The 17,300-nt window shown below is 39.4% G+C and overlaps 1 protein-coding gene across 6 annotated transcripts in view; it reads right to left on the bottom strand.

The window, feature by feature from the left end:
* The window catches only part of LOC129178085 (protein diaphanous homolog 3-like), a 163,374-nt gene that overhangs the window by 52,419 nt on the left and 93,655 nt on the right, over positions 1-17,300 (bottom strand). For 5 of the 6 annotated variants that reach the window (XM_054769847.1, XM_054769849.1, XM_054769850.1 and 2 more), the window contains 2 exons: positions 4,572-4,667; positions 4,043-4,105 (listed from right to left, as the gene is read on the bottom strand). In XM_054769847.1, coding sequence (XP_054625822.1) covers positions 4,043-4,105; positions 4,572-4,667 — 159 coding nt within the window. The remainder of the gene's footprint in view (positions 1-4,042; positions 4,106-4,571; positions 4,668-17,300) is intronic. The other variant, XM_054769851.1, reaches the window with a different exon arrangement.

Here is a 17,300-nt window from a genome sequence, read left to right as displayed (position 1 = left end):
TGGCTGGCAGTGAATACGATGCCCGCAGTGACAGGCGGAAGTCTTCAGGTTTACTGGTCAACAGGTCAGGTTTGCAACTACCAACTGGGGTAACCCGGTCCCGCACCCTCCCCAGAGCCTTCCTTACCTGTACTATCCACAATAGACACATTTCATATTAGAAATATTAAACTCTAAACACTCTTTCAGCACTGTATTTTTTTCATCCCTTCATTTATAAATCAGGTTTGTCAAGTACAATCTTTCTCATTCTAGCATGCACACACACACACACACACATAACCTGTGCTGAGTGCTGATATTCACTTTTCAGTCTACTGTCTACCTTTGTTTCAGGCTCACCAACTAGTCCAATCTTTCTTCCTCACACCATTTCTCTTTATTTCTTATGTTACAGCCACCTCAATCTGTCTCTTTCCTCCCACTCTGTGTATCTCCCTGCCCTACATCACTTTCCAATCTAATTTCAGATAAGTCAAAGCAGAACAACAGAGCAAGGCCCTTTATCATTGCCATCAAAGATGTGGGTGGACTGAGTGTGAATAATTTTATTCATGTGTGTTGTACCCCAGCCTACTGGGGATTCAAATTATAAGTAATGAAAGGTAAAAGGGTTACAGCATAAGTGGTTCAGTAATAATAGAGAAGCATTGAGATGTTTAGATCAGATGTTTGGATGTTTCCTATGCTACACTTTTTGACAGCCAACTGAACAGCCACAGCCATAAAACAGGCCAAAAACAGAAATAAAACACAAACTCAGTAATGCACCTAATTATTTTTTTGCCATTTTAGTGAGTATAGATAAAGATAGCATGTTTGGCTTTGGTTGTTTCTCAGAACTCTCCAGTAATATATAGGTAAAGTCAAACCTGCCAACCGCATGGGGTAACACCTAAAAGCAAGATTATGCTGGCTAGTGTATATACTGTATATTCAAACATTGCTACCTAGCTGTTTTTCAAAAACTAATTAAATGATCACTGTTTCCTGGTTGACCATGGCCTATTATTAGTCACAATATATTGAAAGACAAGTCACGTCGTATTCTGGTCACTGGGCATCAGTAATGTTACATTGATGAGACATTACAGTACCTTAGACACAACAGTGTATGAAGTCAACTATGGCATGTCCGACATGGGAGAGTGGAAAAACGGCCTCCTCCCATTCCGTATGGAAGTAGAGCGTTTTTGGCTTCTCAGGCTGAATCCCAATTCCACCCCTTGGCCCCTTGGGATACCACTTGATTCTCATTACACAATCACCCTTCACCGCTTTCTGGCTGTGACGTAGGCACACGTTAAATAAAAGTCACACATTTTTACAAACTGTGACATTTATTACAAAACAACAAACAACTCTAATAAATAACATCTTACAACCAGCACTGTAACAACATTTATATAAAAAAAATATCAAACATACATGTGAAATTTAAATCTCCTCCTGCCATTGATGTTCCCTCTCAGATTCTTTTGTAAGAATGTCCAGAATGGCATTTTGTTGCATTTGACTTTTCCACACTGGGATTGCAGTTTTGAATAGTCCTGGAGTGTTGTGTGGTGTAGCAGCGGGCTGACATCAGTTGGCCCATAATCTCCTGCAGGAATGACACATATGCATGATTGATGGGCAATAATAGTAATAGTAGTAAAGTAATAGTGTGCTGAAAGCAAATATAGAGTGATGGTTTACAAAAATAGATGGGAAAACTTTAGATTACAAAAGTTAAATAAACTGGTTGATAATCTGGTGTGCTGTCCATTTATGGCCATGTTGTTTACATCTGTTATTTAGCTCACTTCCTGACCATTCATACCATATGCTGAATGCCATAAATATACCTCACCATGAGAATTGTCGGTGGACTAGTGTGGCTATAATTCACAGCAGTCATACTTCACGACGATGTGATGCGTTTCATGAGTAATTAGGTAGCTAATATAAAACGCGACTGTCCCAGCACAGTTCAGTAGTGTAGATTCCCCTCGCTAGCAAGGCTAATGTGGTTGCTACCTAATCATTGTCTAATCATTTATGAAATGTAGTTGATTGTAGTGAAGTTAGATAACAGTGTTAGCCAGCTAGTTATAACTAGCGACAACCAACAATTCAAAACATGGCCAATATTTACATGGAGTAGCAAAGGACTGAATATCTAATAAAACATGAGGGATGTTACTGTGACAATCAGGAATTATGCTTTAGTACTTACATTTACAGTATATCCTTTTGGTCTCCACTCTGCCATCCTTTCAGCTGGAGTGTGGTATCCGAGTAAAATCCTCCTACCCCTTCCTTTCAAGTCTGGTCCACAACCACACTTGGTTTCTAGGGCTGCACCCCTGAGAACTTACCCCTTACCCCTTGAAAAAGAATTGGGACAACCCTTGATTCTTGTGATTACACAAAACCTAGGGGTAAGGGCTAAGATTAAAGGTAGGGGTGGAATTGGGATTCAGCCTTACCCTGTCCTTCTTCCCCACTCGGTTTGAAACACTTTAAGTTTAGAACAAATACACTGGAGGCCAACTAGTTAGCTTATTAGCTTGTTATATGCTATGAGCGGCGGCCGTCTCTTATGTCCCTGCAGTGATCCCGCACCCTGCGCATAGGAATGTAAAGGTGACCATAGGGGCGTTATTTCATGTCTACAGGGCTCTAATAATGGTAAAAAAAACCCATACATTTAGAAGGTCAAAAACAGGTTTTCTATGCTCCAGCTACAAAAATATTCCATTTATTAATATTGAATCCTACTTTGCGGAAATTCACTTATCGCAGTCGGTTCTGGAACCAATTCACCTTGATAAGCTCGAGGGACGATTGTAGTATAAAGTAAACTGCTCAAAAAAATGAAGTGAACACTTAATCAAAGTGCAAATGGGATAGACAACAGGTGGACAGCAAGACACCCCCAAATAATAATAATAATAATAATAATAATAAATTGGATTTCCATTGATCATTTTTGTGATTTTGTTGTCAGCACATTCAACTATTTAAAGAACAAAGTATTTAATAACACATTTTAAACCCTGTTATTATGAGCAATGAGGGGTTGTGTTCAAAGCCATCACATAATTTAAGGTAAACATTTTTTTTTTTTTACAAATTGTACATCTGAATTAACCCTTTAGGCGCCAGAGTTTTTTCAAGACAATATTCAGTTTTGATAATACTATTTCAAACAGTTGAAAATGGTTCGAGATAAAGGCATACTGTAAAGAGAAAAAGTCATCAGTATGATACAAAGTGTGTGATGGGAGTAAATTCACTCATCTAACTTGCATATTATGATATCACCAGGCTCACAAATTGTCAGATCCATGTCTACACGATACCCAACAAGCTCATCAAAATGTCTCATCTACTTGTGATACTCTTTCTCGTCTCTCACGCAAACACAGCCATCATCACCATCATCTACAGCAGGATCTCAAAAACCACTGCTCCCTTCGCTATTAGAAATGTATTTCCTGTCGCACATTCCGACACAACTGTCCCTATTTCCGTGTTTTTTTTTTTTTTTACATTACCGCTACTACACTAAAAAAATGTAACGTAATTAATTATATAAATTAGTTGTCGCCGTTAACAAGTTATTTTTTTACAGCCCTAGTTATTTTAGTGTTTCCTTTTTTTGGAGCAGTATATATTTATTATTATCTACTGAGCACCAGCATACGATGTCAACCGTAACCATGTAACATCAATACACAGCGTTTAATTCAAATGCTGCAGTTATTGAAACATTAAGAGACTTTGGCAAACGATGGCAAAAGAACACGGGGCACACACACTGATTCAGAAGAATCGACTTTTTCCACACTCCAAGCACACCACTGCCTTATACTGGCCCTCCACACTTTAACAGAGGGTCACAAAAGAATACTGAAAGAGTATGTGGACATAAGCCAGGCAGACATGAAGAATTAATGGAGGATGAAAGGAGGAAATTGATGATTTATAAGAACAAGTAGACAGAGTTGATCATGCCTAATGCTTTAACTGAATGGATTTTTACTTTATGATTTACCATGATTAACAGGCCTGAGGACCTGGCGGAAGGAGCTGGGGCTGATGGTCTGTGGCTGGTTATCTGCAGAGGAGGTAGTGAGTACACGATGCCAACAAATACTAAAATAGACAAGAAAGGCCTGAACATTTATCAGTTGAGAAAAAAAAAAAGAAGTAAAAATAGCGTATTTAAAAACAACACAAACGTGCAGAAGTTAAACTGTTGTATTCAAATTGACATTTTCATTGATTTCTGATGAAAAATGTTTGCATTCTTGTTGGAAACAACCAAAAATATTTCTACATTTAATATTTAATCAGGTAATGTTTTGTTCTGCAAGTGTACAACAAAGTATTTTCACTGGGAAGTGAGAACATAATGACTGTATCTAATGAATCCCAGCATGGATTTTGTTCAGTGATTTTTTTTTTTTTTTCCCAGCAACACACAAACTAACAAAATTACTACAAAACTGATGTAAAAAAAAACGTTCCCAGTCATCATATTCAATATGTGTACAACGTTTGTAAAATAAAGGGAGGCTTACCTCTGGTTCTTGGTGCTCTCTTCCTGCGATCTCTGAATGCAGCTCCTGATTGTAGGGCTTCCAGCAAACTATCCATCACACCTGTCTCATCATTCTCTGAACAGAAGAAGAATAAGGGGGTTATTGAAGAGGTGAAGAAAATCAGATAACTTATTTTTTTCTTTCAGTTGTGAGCCTTCCCATAATGGTTGCAAACGGTTTGGACCTGACACTGACAGCACAGTATATCTAAAACATGAACTCAAGTCTTGCACAAAGCATACTATTATGAGTAATTGTAAAACAGAAACACACTAGCTATGGTTTGCTAAAGAAAAACAGTCACGGCGTAGAAGCCTCAAGGTTCAACTGCGTCTTTTCTGATATATTTTGCAGACAAAACCACTAAATGTTTGTGTTTGGTTCATATTGATTTCGTCCGTCTAGGGCAGGGATCAGCCACCCGCGGCCCCGGAGCTAACATGCGGCTCTTCAGCCTCCTTGTTGTGGCTCCCTTCATAGTGCTCAATTTTTTTTTTTAACACAGAGTGGGGAAAAATATGATTTTCTGTAAGGCCGTGAATGCATCCTGGCTGAGTTCTAGCTAGTGATTGGATGAGCGCAAGGACAAGAGAGGGAGCCTGTGACTACCTGTCGATGTTTGTTGAGACATGACAGAGACATCTTTTCCCCCCATGGTAAGCTAATCATGAATATATCCCCTCAAAAAGAAACTGCCCAGAACAAAATAGTTTTTAATAGGGGTGCTCCGATGTGATGCGACGTGATCGTCGGTGGAGCAGTGTCTAATTAGCCAAAACAGGAGACACACGCCCGGGAGTCGTTGGCTTCGTCGGGCTGAATGGCCGGACGTCAGTGGAGGAAACCTGGTTTTCCAACTGTTTGGGGTTCTGCTAGATGCTCTTGACTCACTGACTGTGACTCTTCGCCGTTCAGTTGTGGCGTTTTTCTGACAGATAGATACCACAATGAAGCGTGTTGCATCTGCTCGTGTTTATTCCACCCGTGTCATACTCCGTGAGCCGAGGATTCATTTGTTCCAGCCGCGTGGCTTTCCTTGCTTCGGCGTGTCTGGGGGTCTGGCCACGTAGGTTCTGCCTTCCTTTGTTCCGGGGGTCCGGCTGGCTTTATGCCATTTGTGTGCAGAGCAGTTCGTCGGCATTGTGGGTTTTGTCGGGGGGCCGGCTTGCGGCCGTGCAGCATTCGGAGTCGCACAGTTGGCTATTATTTACTGTATTGGCGGCGAGCAACAATTGACTAGCCATGACCACCACAGGAAGGCGGTCTACAGCCAATCAGGACCCAGAAGACTACAACACTCAACTTCCCCCCTTGCAATTCTTCCTAAAGGGCCAGGCTCGGCCTGTAACAGCGTTCTTACACTGTGAAATTGTTTTTAAAAAGCACTAAAATTGCACCAAAATAATTCCGCGAAAGAGTGAACCGCGACGGAGCGAGGGAAACCTGTATTCTATTCTACAATCGCCATTAGGTGTCATTGTAATTGTTTGGTGAGACAGGCACTAGACTCGTCATTATGTAGGTACACTTAGGGAACACATTTACAGTGACACTGCTCGAGTAGTAGTTTTATTTACGTCTTGTAAAAAATGGCTTCGTTACTCTTATTTTGTCTACTATATTGTGTAATACGAGTGTAAAGCCATTTAAAGCCGCTATTACAATACATTGATGTATTATAAGTACGCTAAAAGTATGCTGTTCAGAAAAAAATAAGGAACTGCTCATGTGTGAGTCTATGTTGTCTTATTTATGTCTAGTTTGTCTTATTTTCTGTGATTATAGTTACTATACTGGGTAATACAAAAGTAAAGGTGTAGTGTTATTTCATGTCTTGAAGGCTCTAGTAATGTGGAAAGCGGATTTAGAAGAACATAGAAGATTTATATGCCTTAGTTATGAAAATATTCAATCTATTAATATTGAATTCCACTTTGTAGAAAGTCACTTATCGCGATAGGGTCTGGAACCAATTAACCGCCATGAATGAGGGATTACTGTACTGTAAACACACACGTCTTTCCAACAAAGAATGGATGCAGGAAAAACAACCAATAGAAGAAGAACAATCAACTGAAATTTGTAGTGTGTTACATCAAGTGTAGTGCTCAACTTGACTCCAACATACAGGAATATGAAACACATTGAGTGATTCTTGCTGCAAAAAAGGAAACTCCCTTCGAATTGAGGCTCAAGATTATATGGGAGTAAAAAAACAAATCCTACACATCAATCAGAACCAGCACGGAAAGACAGAAAACTGTTTTATAAAAGGTACTCAGTCTGACACTCAAAGTCGCAATGTTAACACACATGTACATACGCACGCCCACATGCTTGAAACGTTAGAGATCAGCAAACATGTCACACAGTTACCACTGGAGAAGGTACACATGACAGCAGAATATTTGTAATGCTAGTAGTTGTAATGTTGTGATGGGTTTATTATGGATGGTGGCATTGAAAATCTGGCAAGAGAATAAAGAAGTTAGAGGACTATGACATTTAGGAGGTGTTTCCGAGCTTTGGGAGCTGCACAAATTGATTGGTCCTTTGATGTGCACAGCTTGCCCGATGCCGTATTACATGCAGTGTTGAGAATAACGAGGTTAAAAATAACGGCGTTACTAAATCTGTTATTGTTTTGCAGTAACGAGTAATCTAATTAATTACTATTTCAAATGTTACAACGCTGTTACTGTTACCCACAGTGAAAAGTAGTGTGGGTTTTTTTAGCGTTACAAAACAGTTTTTTTTTTACTTCATTCTGACTTTAAAGGAAAATTTCACTTAAAAAAAAAAAATTGCTCATCATTCACAATCCTTATGTGAGGCATGAACACATGTCTTTCTCTTTTCTGTGCTAAAGAAACTGTATAAAAACAGCTAAAAAGACTGGCCTAAGAATGCACGCAATGGAAAACACATATTCTACCTATTAAACCTTCTGCAAAAAAACTCCAAAAAGAGCCAACAACGCTGCATTTGCATTTAATGTGACGCGCATATTAACTAAGCTACAGGAACATTGTTATTTGTAATATCCTGACCTGATCTTTAGGATCGGGATCGGCTGCCGAGCCGCTGTATTTTGAAGATTGGATAATATGGGCTTCCGACACAAAATCAGGCCGATCCGGTTCACGTCTGTAACTCTGAGCCACACTCCAACATGGCAGGTGCAGTAATGCACCTCAAGGCTGATTGCCACTCGACCCCCACCACCCGCGAGAAGAAAACGCAACACCACCATGCAGACATGTCCGCGGTGTACTGTGGCGAAGTTAGTTTCACGTTGGACATCCAACATTCGGCTCTGTACCTACAGTGGTAGTTCCCCCTCAAAAGGCCCGGACTGCTGTGTCATTGTGCAAGACGCTTGCACGCAGCTATGTGGTGGCCAATGGTAGCTGTGGCCACCCCACTGGCCATCTAGACATTTCAGGAATCAACTTATTGCCACCCCGATATGAGTAACGGTCTCACCTTGGCCACCCCAATGAAAAATGTCTGGTTCCGCCACTGCTCGTACGGGAAGTGCTGCTCTAACCGCTGTTTGTTTGTACTAGGGGTTGTCAATAAATTGCTATTACGCTGAAGTGAGTTTGTTAAAAATGTCATATATTCTAAATCACACCACAAATTGATCTATGACAATGTGAAATGATTAGTCCTACCCTAAAAGTATTTTGCTCGCTCATTTTTTCCTATTTTATCCTTTATTGGATGACTCGTTTATTGGCCTAGGCATTGGAAAGCTTAGTTCGTTGACATCCGACTGATATAAGCCATTTCAGGTCGCATTTATAACAGTCAGCTTGTTAAACATTAATGTTGGACCAGACTCAAACATAAACATGAATGCAACTCACCTTCAAAGCTTCACAGTATTCTTACAGCAATTATAAGTCTGACAAACATCGTCCTGTTACACTGACAATCATCTTCTAATGTGTATAGTTTGTCCACACCAAGCCTTTTAAACCCAAAAAGACACAGTGACCCCTGCTGCGGACTTTCAGCATTTTCATCTAATGCACATTTTATATATATACTGCTCAAAAAAATTAAAGGAACACTTTGAAAACAAATCAGATCGAAACTGGGGGAAAAATGATCTTGAATATCTTTCCTGATAATAATTGGGTGATGTATTAGTAACAAAATGATGCCACATAATTTCATAGAAATGAAAATGATCACCCTATAGAGGGGGGAAATCAAAGACACCCCAAAAATGAAAGTGAAAAAATGTTGCAGCAGACTGGTCCATTTTGCTAAAATGTCACTGTAACAACTCAAAATGATTCTCAGTAGTTTGTGTGGCCCCCACGTGCTTGTACGCATGCCTGACAATGTCGGGGCATGCTCCTAATGAGACTACGGATGGTGTCCTGGGGGATCTCCTCCCAGATCTGGACCAGGGCATCAATGAGCTCCTGGACAGTCTGAGGAGCAACCTGGCGGCGCCGGTGGACCTAAACATAATGTCCCATAGGTGTTCTATTGGGTTTAGGTCAGGTGAACGTGGGGGCCAGTCAATGGTATCAATTCCTTCATCCTCCAGGAACTACCTGCATACACTAGCCACATGAGGTCGGGCATTGTCGTGGACCAGGAGGAACCCAGGTCCCACTGCACCAGCGTAGGTTCTGACAATGGGTCCAAAGATTTTATCCCGATACCTAATAGCAGTCAGGGTGCCATTATCTAACCTGTAGAGGTCTGTGCGTCCTTCCAGGGATATGCCTCCCCAGACCATCACTGACCCACCACCAAACCGGTCATGCTGAATGATGTTGCAGGCAGCATAACGTTCTCCACGGCATCTCCAGACCCTTTCTTGTCTGTCGCATGTGCTCAGGTTGAACTTGCTCTCATCAGTGAAGAGCACAGGGCACCAGTGGTGTAGTTGCCAACTTTGGTGGTCTATGGCAAATGCCAATCGAGCTCTACGGTGCTGGGCAGTGAGTACAGGGCCCACTACAGGACGTCGGGCCCTCAGGCCACCCTCATGGAGCCTGTTTCTGATTGTTTGGTCAGAAACATTCACACCAGTGGCCTGCTGGAGGTGATTTTGTAGGGCTCTGGCAGTGTTCATCTTGTTCCTCCTTGCACAAAGGAGCAGATACCGATCCTGCTGAGGGTTGAAGGACCTTCTACGGCCCTGTCCAGCTCTCCTGGAGTAACTACCTGTCTCCTGGAATCTCCTCCATGCATCCAGGTACCGCAGTGATGCCCTGGTCCAGATCTGGGAGGAGATCCCCCAGGACACTACGGACACCATCCGTAGTCTCATTAGGAGCATGCCCTGACGTTGTCAGGCATGCGTACAAGCACGTGGGGGCCACACAAACTACTGAGAATCATTTTGAGTTGCTACAATGACATTTTAGCCAAATGGACCAGTGTGCTGCATCATTTTTCACTTCCATTTTTGGGGTGTCTTTGATTTCCCCCCTCTATAGGGTGATCGTTTTCATTTCTATCAAATTATGTGGCATCATTTTGTTACTAATACATCACCCACTTATTATCAGGAAAGATATTCAAGATCATTTTTCCCCCAGTTTAGATCTGATGTGTTTTCCAAGTGTTCCTTTAATTTTTTTGAGCAGTGTATATATATATTAGGGCTGTCAAATAATTAAAATATTTACTCTGACACTTTAAACCGTGTTATTATGAGCAATGAGGGGTTGCGTTCAAAGGCATCACGTGATATACTGTAAGGTGAATTACTTGTTTTCAGTGGCTTTTCCAGCATATTTAAATGTAGCATATTGTACATTCAAATTAAGAGTTACGAAGTGAGTGATAATAATATCCACTTCAGCAATACCAGGGTACATGGTGGTGATTAAGAAAAACATATGTTTTTCTTCCTGTTTATTTATACATGCACGCACACGTTACAAAGCGGTTTTTGTGATGTTCGCAGTGTCCCTGAATGCATTAGTGTTCTTGTCGTGAGAATGAAAAGTGTCATTCCCAGGTTGAACGGACTAGAGATGTGTGTGAGTAGGAGATGCATACAGTATACATGGTGTTGGACTTAGAATCCTGTTGGTGTGTTCAGGTCAGAATGAAGTTCTAAAAGAGCGTCCGACTCTGTGTGACTGTGTAGGGATGCTTTATTGTGCTTCTGTCCGCTGTCATAACAGAGGCGTGCTTGCTCGGGTGCACATGCGTTCATTACGCAAAAAAAAAAAAAAAAAACGTAATTAATTTAATAAATTAAATGTAAACGTGTTATTTTTGATAATATATATATATATATATATATATATATATATATATATATATATATATATACATACACACACACACACACACACACACACACACACATATTTAGTAGCAGACATTCAGATTGTTGGGGAGGAAAAAAAGGAAAAAACAAGCAGCTTGTTAGCTTTCAAAAGAGACCAAAGCCATGCCTCTACTCCAAATGGTTTAAGGACATTTTAACATTTTCTTTAGTTTTTTTAAATTTATTTATTATTTTTTTTATGAATGCCTTTTAGCCAACTTAGCATTTTCTAATCGCTTTCTAATCGCCACAATAGAAACACAACCCAGACCCGGGTTCATTGTTGCAGATGTTTCATGTTTGGTCCTAAATTATATAAAATATCAATGTGAATAATTATTTCATGAGCAGGCAATAAACATACTGTATATGAAAATGTATTATTTAGGTGTTTTTAACTCCAGATCTGAACTCAGACCACAACTTAAACCAATGATGGGAAAGGATCCTTTTATTTTAAGTAAAATCTGAAACATCATCTTTTTAACAAGGGCTAGTTAAGACCCTGATCTCATTAGGATCTGCAGCTTGATCCTGCCACAGTCCAGGCCTGTGCAACAGCTACTGGCCACCTCATTAAACAGGGTGAGACACTCATAACGTGAGGTAAAAGTGGGCAAGTCAAGAAATGTGGCAAACCGGGCTGGCAAAGAAAACGTTAAGACAATGAATGAAGTACCAGAGTACAATGAACGTTGACCATTAAGACACTTTTAAGACACTTACATAGCAGATGGTGCAGTAAGGCCAGACAGTTTTCCACTTGACTAATGCAGAAAATCAGTAAACAGTTCACTGATGAAAACTTATGTTGAACTGTTACCCACTGATACCCATCCATGACTAGCTAATAAATAAATCAGCCAGCATTATAAAGAACAAGGACAAAATACATACCATACATATGAAATACCATACTGTAGGATTATTTTGGATAGTTTTTCTGCACCCAAGTCAGGTTGACTGCGATAATTTGTGATAATTGTATCAGTAAATCAAAGTGTATCTGTACATTTGGACTATTCATTATGACATACTGCACCATTCAAAACATTTATACTAATGACCAGTCCAGGGTGTACCCCGCCTCTCGTCCGAAGTCAGCTGGGATAGGCTCCAGTATACCCCCGCGACCCTAATGAGAATAAGTGGTATAGAAAATGGATGGATGGATGGATTTCCACTAATGATCAACTTTTGATGGGTTCCAGATCTGTTTGTGAAGTGAATTTCCGCAAATTATTATTATTATTTATAAATCAAATAATTTCGTAGTTAAAGCATAGAAAACCTGTTTACGACCTTCTAAAAACAGTTTTTGACATTAGAGCCATGAAATAACACCATTGTAGTCACCTTTCTACTCGTATTACGCAATATAGTAGACATAAGAGAATATAAGCCATTTAAGACATAAGACTCATGTGTGTTGCTATAAATGTGTTCCCTAAGGCCTAAGTGGCGTACATGTACCCCCAGGGGTACGCACATTGTTATGGGGGTAGGTGAATAAAAATGAAAAAGAATTACCGCCTCACATTCACAATTACGAGCGCACCTGAACACCTTATAGCACAGAACGCACATAGCAGAAAGAAGGCAGGAAACACGGCATTAAGTTCTTCATTGCTCTGTGTGAGTAAAATGAATCAGTAAGTTTGATGATTATGTTGTGTATTAAGAGTGTTTAATCTAGAAGGTTTCACTTATGTTGGTGTTCCAATCCCCTCACTGTGAAAACCTGTCATGCATGCGTGTGTGCGTCCGTGTCAGGATGAGAGAGTATCAGTTCCCCCGAAAATTAGGTTTTATCGCTGCTTGTATGTATTTTTGTACTTTGGACACTGCTTTATCGTGTTTGTTCAACTTTCCCTTTCAATTTGGTGTCAAAATAATATGCAGACTTAAATCACACCGATTGCAAGTGGACAAAACTGAAGCTCAAGTTCAACACATTCAAACGGAAGTATCTCAAAATCCGGGTGAAATAAAAGATACGTAGGACAAATACTTCGATACTTTATTCATCTCTAAGAGAAATTTACATCTTATCTATTTAACAGGTAAAACTTTTGTCAAAATTTGACCATGCAAAATAAACATTTTTGAACCAGAATTACTTACTGTAAAATGAATTAACCAATTAATAATGCTTAATATTTCAATGAAAATTAAAAATGGTTTATATTTTTTTAAGTGTGCAGGGGTAGGGGGTACATGGCTTCAAGTCAATGTCTGAAGGGGTACACGACTGTGAAAAGTTTGGGAACCACTGCCGTAAGAGAATTGAGTGGCGGGATGGACAGGAAGTGACATCAGAGGTTCATAGTTGACTTTTAGCTTGGGGTGTGTTACAGCTGCAACAGTAGCTCATGTTTTTATTAGGGATTGTTGTGCCTGTTGTGAGATAATTCAAACTTGCAATAAAAGCCTGTTGTTCTGGCGATCAAATTTGGTGCTTCTGTCTCACCAAACATTACAGTAAAATAAGTGACACCTAGTGACCAGTGTAGTGTACTACATATTATTGCGTCTGTGTCTTCTGAATGCCTTATATTTGTATTTTAGTTTATTTAGGTATTTTTATGTTTGAAAATGCTTAACTTAAACAAAAAAAGTACAATTTGCTTTTTACTAATAATAGGCCGTACTCAACCATGAAACAGCATGATTTATTAATATATTTTGTATACATCGTGATAGAATGAGGCAGCAAAATTCAAACCGCGATGTGGCGGGGGTCGATTGTTACTGGGTCCACACACACTCGTGAAGTGAAATAGAAGTCCATCCATCCATCCATCCATCCATCAATCCATTTTCTATGCCACTTATCCTCATTAGGATCACAGGGGTATGCTGGAGCCTATCCTAGTTGACTTTAGGCGAGAGGCGGGGTACACGCTCGACTGGTTGCCAGCCAATCGCAGAAGTACGAGTCCTTATTTAAATATTCAGTATTTTTGTCGTAAAAGCAAAGAAAACATGTTTAAGACCTTCTAAATATGTTTTTTACTAGAACCCTCTCGATATGAAAAAAACACCCCCACAGACACCTTTACACTCGAATTATCCAATATAATAGACATAATACGAGAAAATAAGACATAAATAAGACATAATAATATACAGTAGCCTCATACATTAGCTTTGGGAGAGGTTTTTTTTTTAACTTTCTGTTTTAGATGGCATTCATACTGTGGCTGTTGTAGGGCCCTATTATTTCCGCGTTAACGGAGTCGCAGAATTGGCCGACTGTTGAACGTGGAATCGCACAGAAATTGGCATAATAAAATGTGGGAAGAAACGTTTGTGTGGGCAGACCGTTCAATCATGGTGGAATGTCATCAGAAAAACTACTCCTCCCCCTCCTCAACTAAACATGTCAAAACGACGACCTGAAACACCAGCAAAAATTGGCAAAAAAACCTTTGGAACTCCTCCGTAACAGAGCATGAATGGAAGCTAGCGGGGTTAGCTTAGTTAAGCAGAGCATGCTAGTGCGGTTGTGTGTGTGCGATTTAGGTTGTATTAACGTGTTTACACTGTGTTGTGTTTTACACTTGTTAATGAAAACGGGCATTTAACGATGCCCGTTGACACCATACACGTTCTGAGTGAAATAAGGACGAGAAGCACATTTATTCTTGCTCCCGGCCCGTCTTAACCAGCAACAGACATTCTCAACACACATAACACACTTAAGAGCATAACGCACATAAGAGCACTTTGTGTACCCATATGTGGCGTTTGCCGCATGCTGTCTAATTGTGTAAGGAAAATAAGGGTGTCATTAAAAATATGTTACATCAATAACGTACTTAGAATTGAATTGGTGACTACGTGTTCCTTAAAGCATGTTTGTTGTTTGCTGAAATACGAGGCAAAATTGGCCAATGAGATGTATTGCATTTAATTAATGGACATTTTATTTACCATCACAACATTGCACACTCTCTGCTGGTAAAATAAGTGCAAGAGGTTAAAAAAAAAAAAAAAAAAAAAAAAAAAAAAAAAAGGAATTTAAAAAACGGCATTTGGGAAAAAAAATTAACAGTGTTCATAGGGCCCTACTATTGCCTCATCACTGTACTTTGCACAATGTACTATTAATTTTAAGTCATTTTAATATTTTTAATTAATTACTGGCACCTAGTGACCAGTGTGTTTTTTGTACTACTAATAGGCCGTATTTCAACAAAGAAACAGCTATGATTTATTCATTCATAGGTATTTGAAAAACCATGATGGAGAGAAGCCGTGAAATTCAAAGCCGTGAAATTCAAAGTGCAAAGTGGCATGGGATTACTGTACATACTTTGCATGTATTCGTTTTACTTATTATTTTTCCTGCTTTGGATGAAAAGGAAGTACAAAATTTTTATTTGGGTGTACCAATTCACAGGTTTGTTTCAGGGCATGGAAAATAATTTTTAACGAGAATATCTTGTGTCTTAAAGTTGGTTACTATCTGCACCTACATGTCACATAGAACAAAACAAACACATACACCCATTTGAAAATGATCCTATTCCTTTAGTCTTTCAGTGCAGCTTGTACCCCTGGCTGTTTCAGTATTTGAAGTCTTAATAGTTTTTAGCTTGTAGCCATATAGCAAATGTTAAATAATGCTCTGTTGTGTAATTTGTTGCTGCACAAACATCCCAGCTCCTGGCCTACCCTGGGAGTTAATGCTACAGATTTGTCAACAGTTGTAGGAAAAAAAAAAAAGGACAATCCAATCTGAATTGCAATCTTGGTCAGGTTCTATGAAAATGGGTGCAAACTGAAGCTCTCACTCTGACTGCCTGATCACATAAATACAGATGACATGCTGTATATCACTGTGTAGCTAGCTTAGTCAATGGTAGGCAAATTAGACTACTAGAATCGTTTTAAGGTATACATCAATAAGCCAATGCACATCTAGGAAAAAAAAAAAGAAATAAGCTCATAAAAATAAACCACTGAATAATTTTCCTTAATAAACCCTCAACTTTTTCTCCTGCCTTCCATTGCTGTGTCCTTCAGTCTATATATGGATATGCAGCCTTTTGGGGGCTTCTCAGGAATTGACAAACAAAAGAAAGCTCTATAGTTAATAAATATGCTCCGAGACAGACAGAGAGAAAGGCCAAGAGAGTTTGTGAAAGAGTGGGTAAATCCTAGTCTGAGTTGGTGGCAAAATGCCAAATCACTATCGAATATTAATTTAATTCTCACAATCTGTGCACACGTGTGCATGTGTATATCGTATGTCTGCAAGTGTCTGGCATATGCTACCAAAAAGATCTCTTTTGGCCATGCCACCAAAAAAAAAATGGATTGACAGATGTTTACATTTCTAAAAATTGTGATGGGTGGAGCACTAAAAAGAAACATGTACAGACCATGTACTAACCTTTGCCAATGTGTGTGTGTATATATATATATAGCAGTTATTAATAACATCTGAAACAAAGCAGTGACGCATATTCAATGTCTGTTCATTACACAATAGAATTCACAGAGCCTCAACCCATCCATCACTAGCTCATGGATGAGTTACATGTTTGACTTGAACCATGTTTCTGGTATTTCAGATAACAGCATGCCAGAAGTTGTTTACAAATTACTGTAATAAGACATAAGACGCATTCCATTCACGAGTACATGACTTAAATGATTATCTTTCATTGGGATAACTGTTAACTGTAACTTTTCTATTTAACTTCTGTGAATCTGACTTAGACGGACATCCAACAATATTGAGGAAAAGTATATTATATTTAGTCAATTGATAATGGCATATGACAGTGATTTGACACAAACCACATTTGTGGTCTTAGAAGTGTACTCTCTGCAGGCATTCTACAATGGTTGGCACATGCGAGCTATACAATAGATGTTAGTATGGAACTGGGAATGAAGAGCACTACTTCTCTGCCAGTCTTAGTTCTGGCATTGAAAATAGGTCTGGACGCTCCGTTATTGGACAAGCTCTTGGCGCCAGAAATACTCTAGGGTGGGGTGGGAGGAATCATAAACAAACAACTCAAAGTTTAAAGGAAAACTGCACTTTTTATGTGGAATTTTGCCCATCATCCACAATCCTTATGTGAGACATGAACACAAATGTCTCTCTTTTCTGTGCGTTCTAAAGACATAAAAACAGATACAAAGAGACAGCTCATTGCTGCACATAATGGGAAACACTCATTTAGCCTATAAAGCCTTCTGAAAAAAACTCAATTTACATATAACGTGACGTGCATATTAACCAAGCTACAGCGACTGCTTTTATTAACATTAACAACTAGCCAGGGTGAGACTTAATTACATACCTCAACTTTTATGTTTACATTTTGCTCCTGTAATGTTCACTTATCATCACTTCTGCTGCAAGTGATAATAGT

The sequence above is a fragment of the Dunckerocampus dactyliophorus genome, chromosome 3, assembly GCF_027744805.1.
Source record: "Dunckerocampus dactyliophorus isolate RoL2022-P2 chromosome 3, RoL_Ddac_1.1, whole genome shotgun sequence".
NCBI lineage: Eukaryota > Metazoa > Chordata > Actinopteri > Syngnathiformes > Syngnathidae > Dunckerocampus > Dunckerocampus dactyliophorus.
The sequence above is the reverse complement of the archived record's forward strand: the minus strand, read 5'-3'. Positions and strand labels throughout refer to the sequence as shown.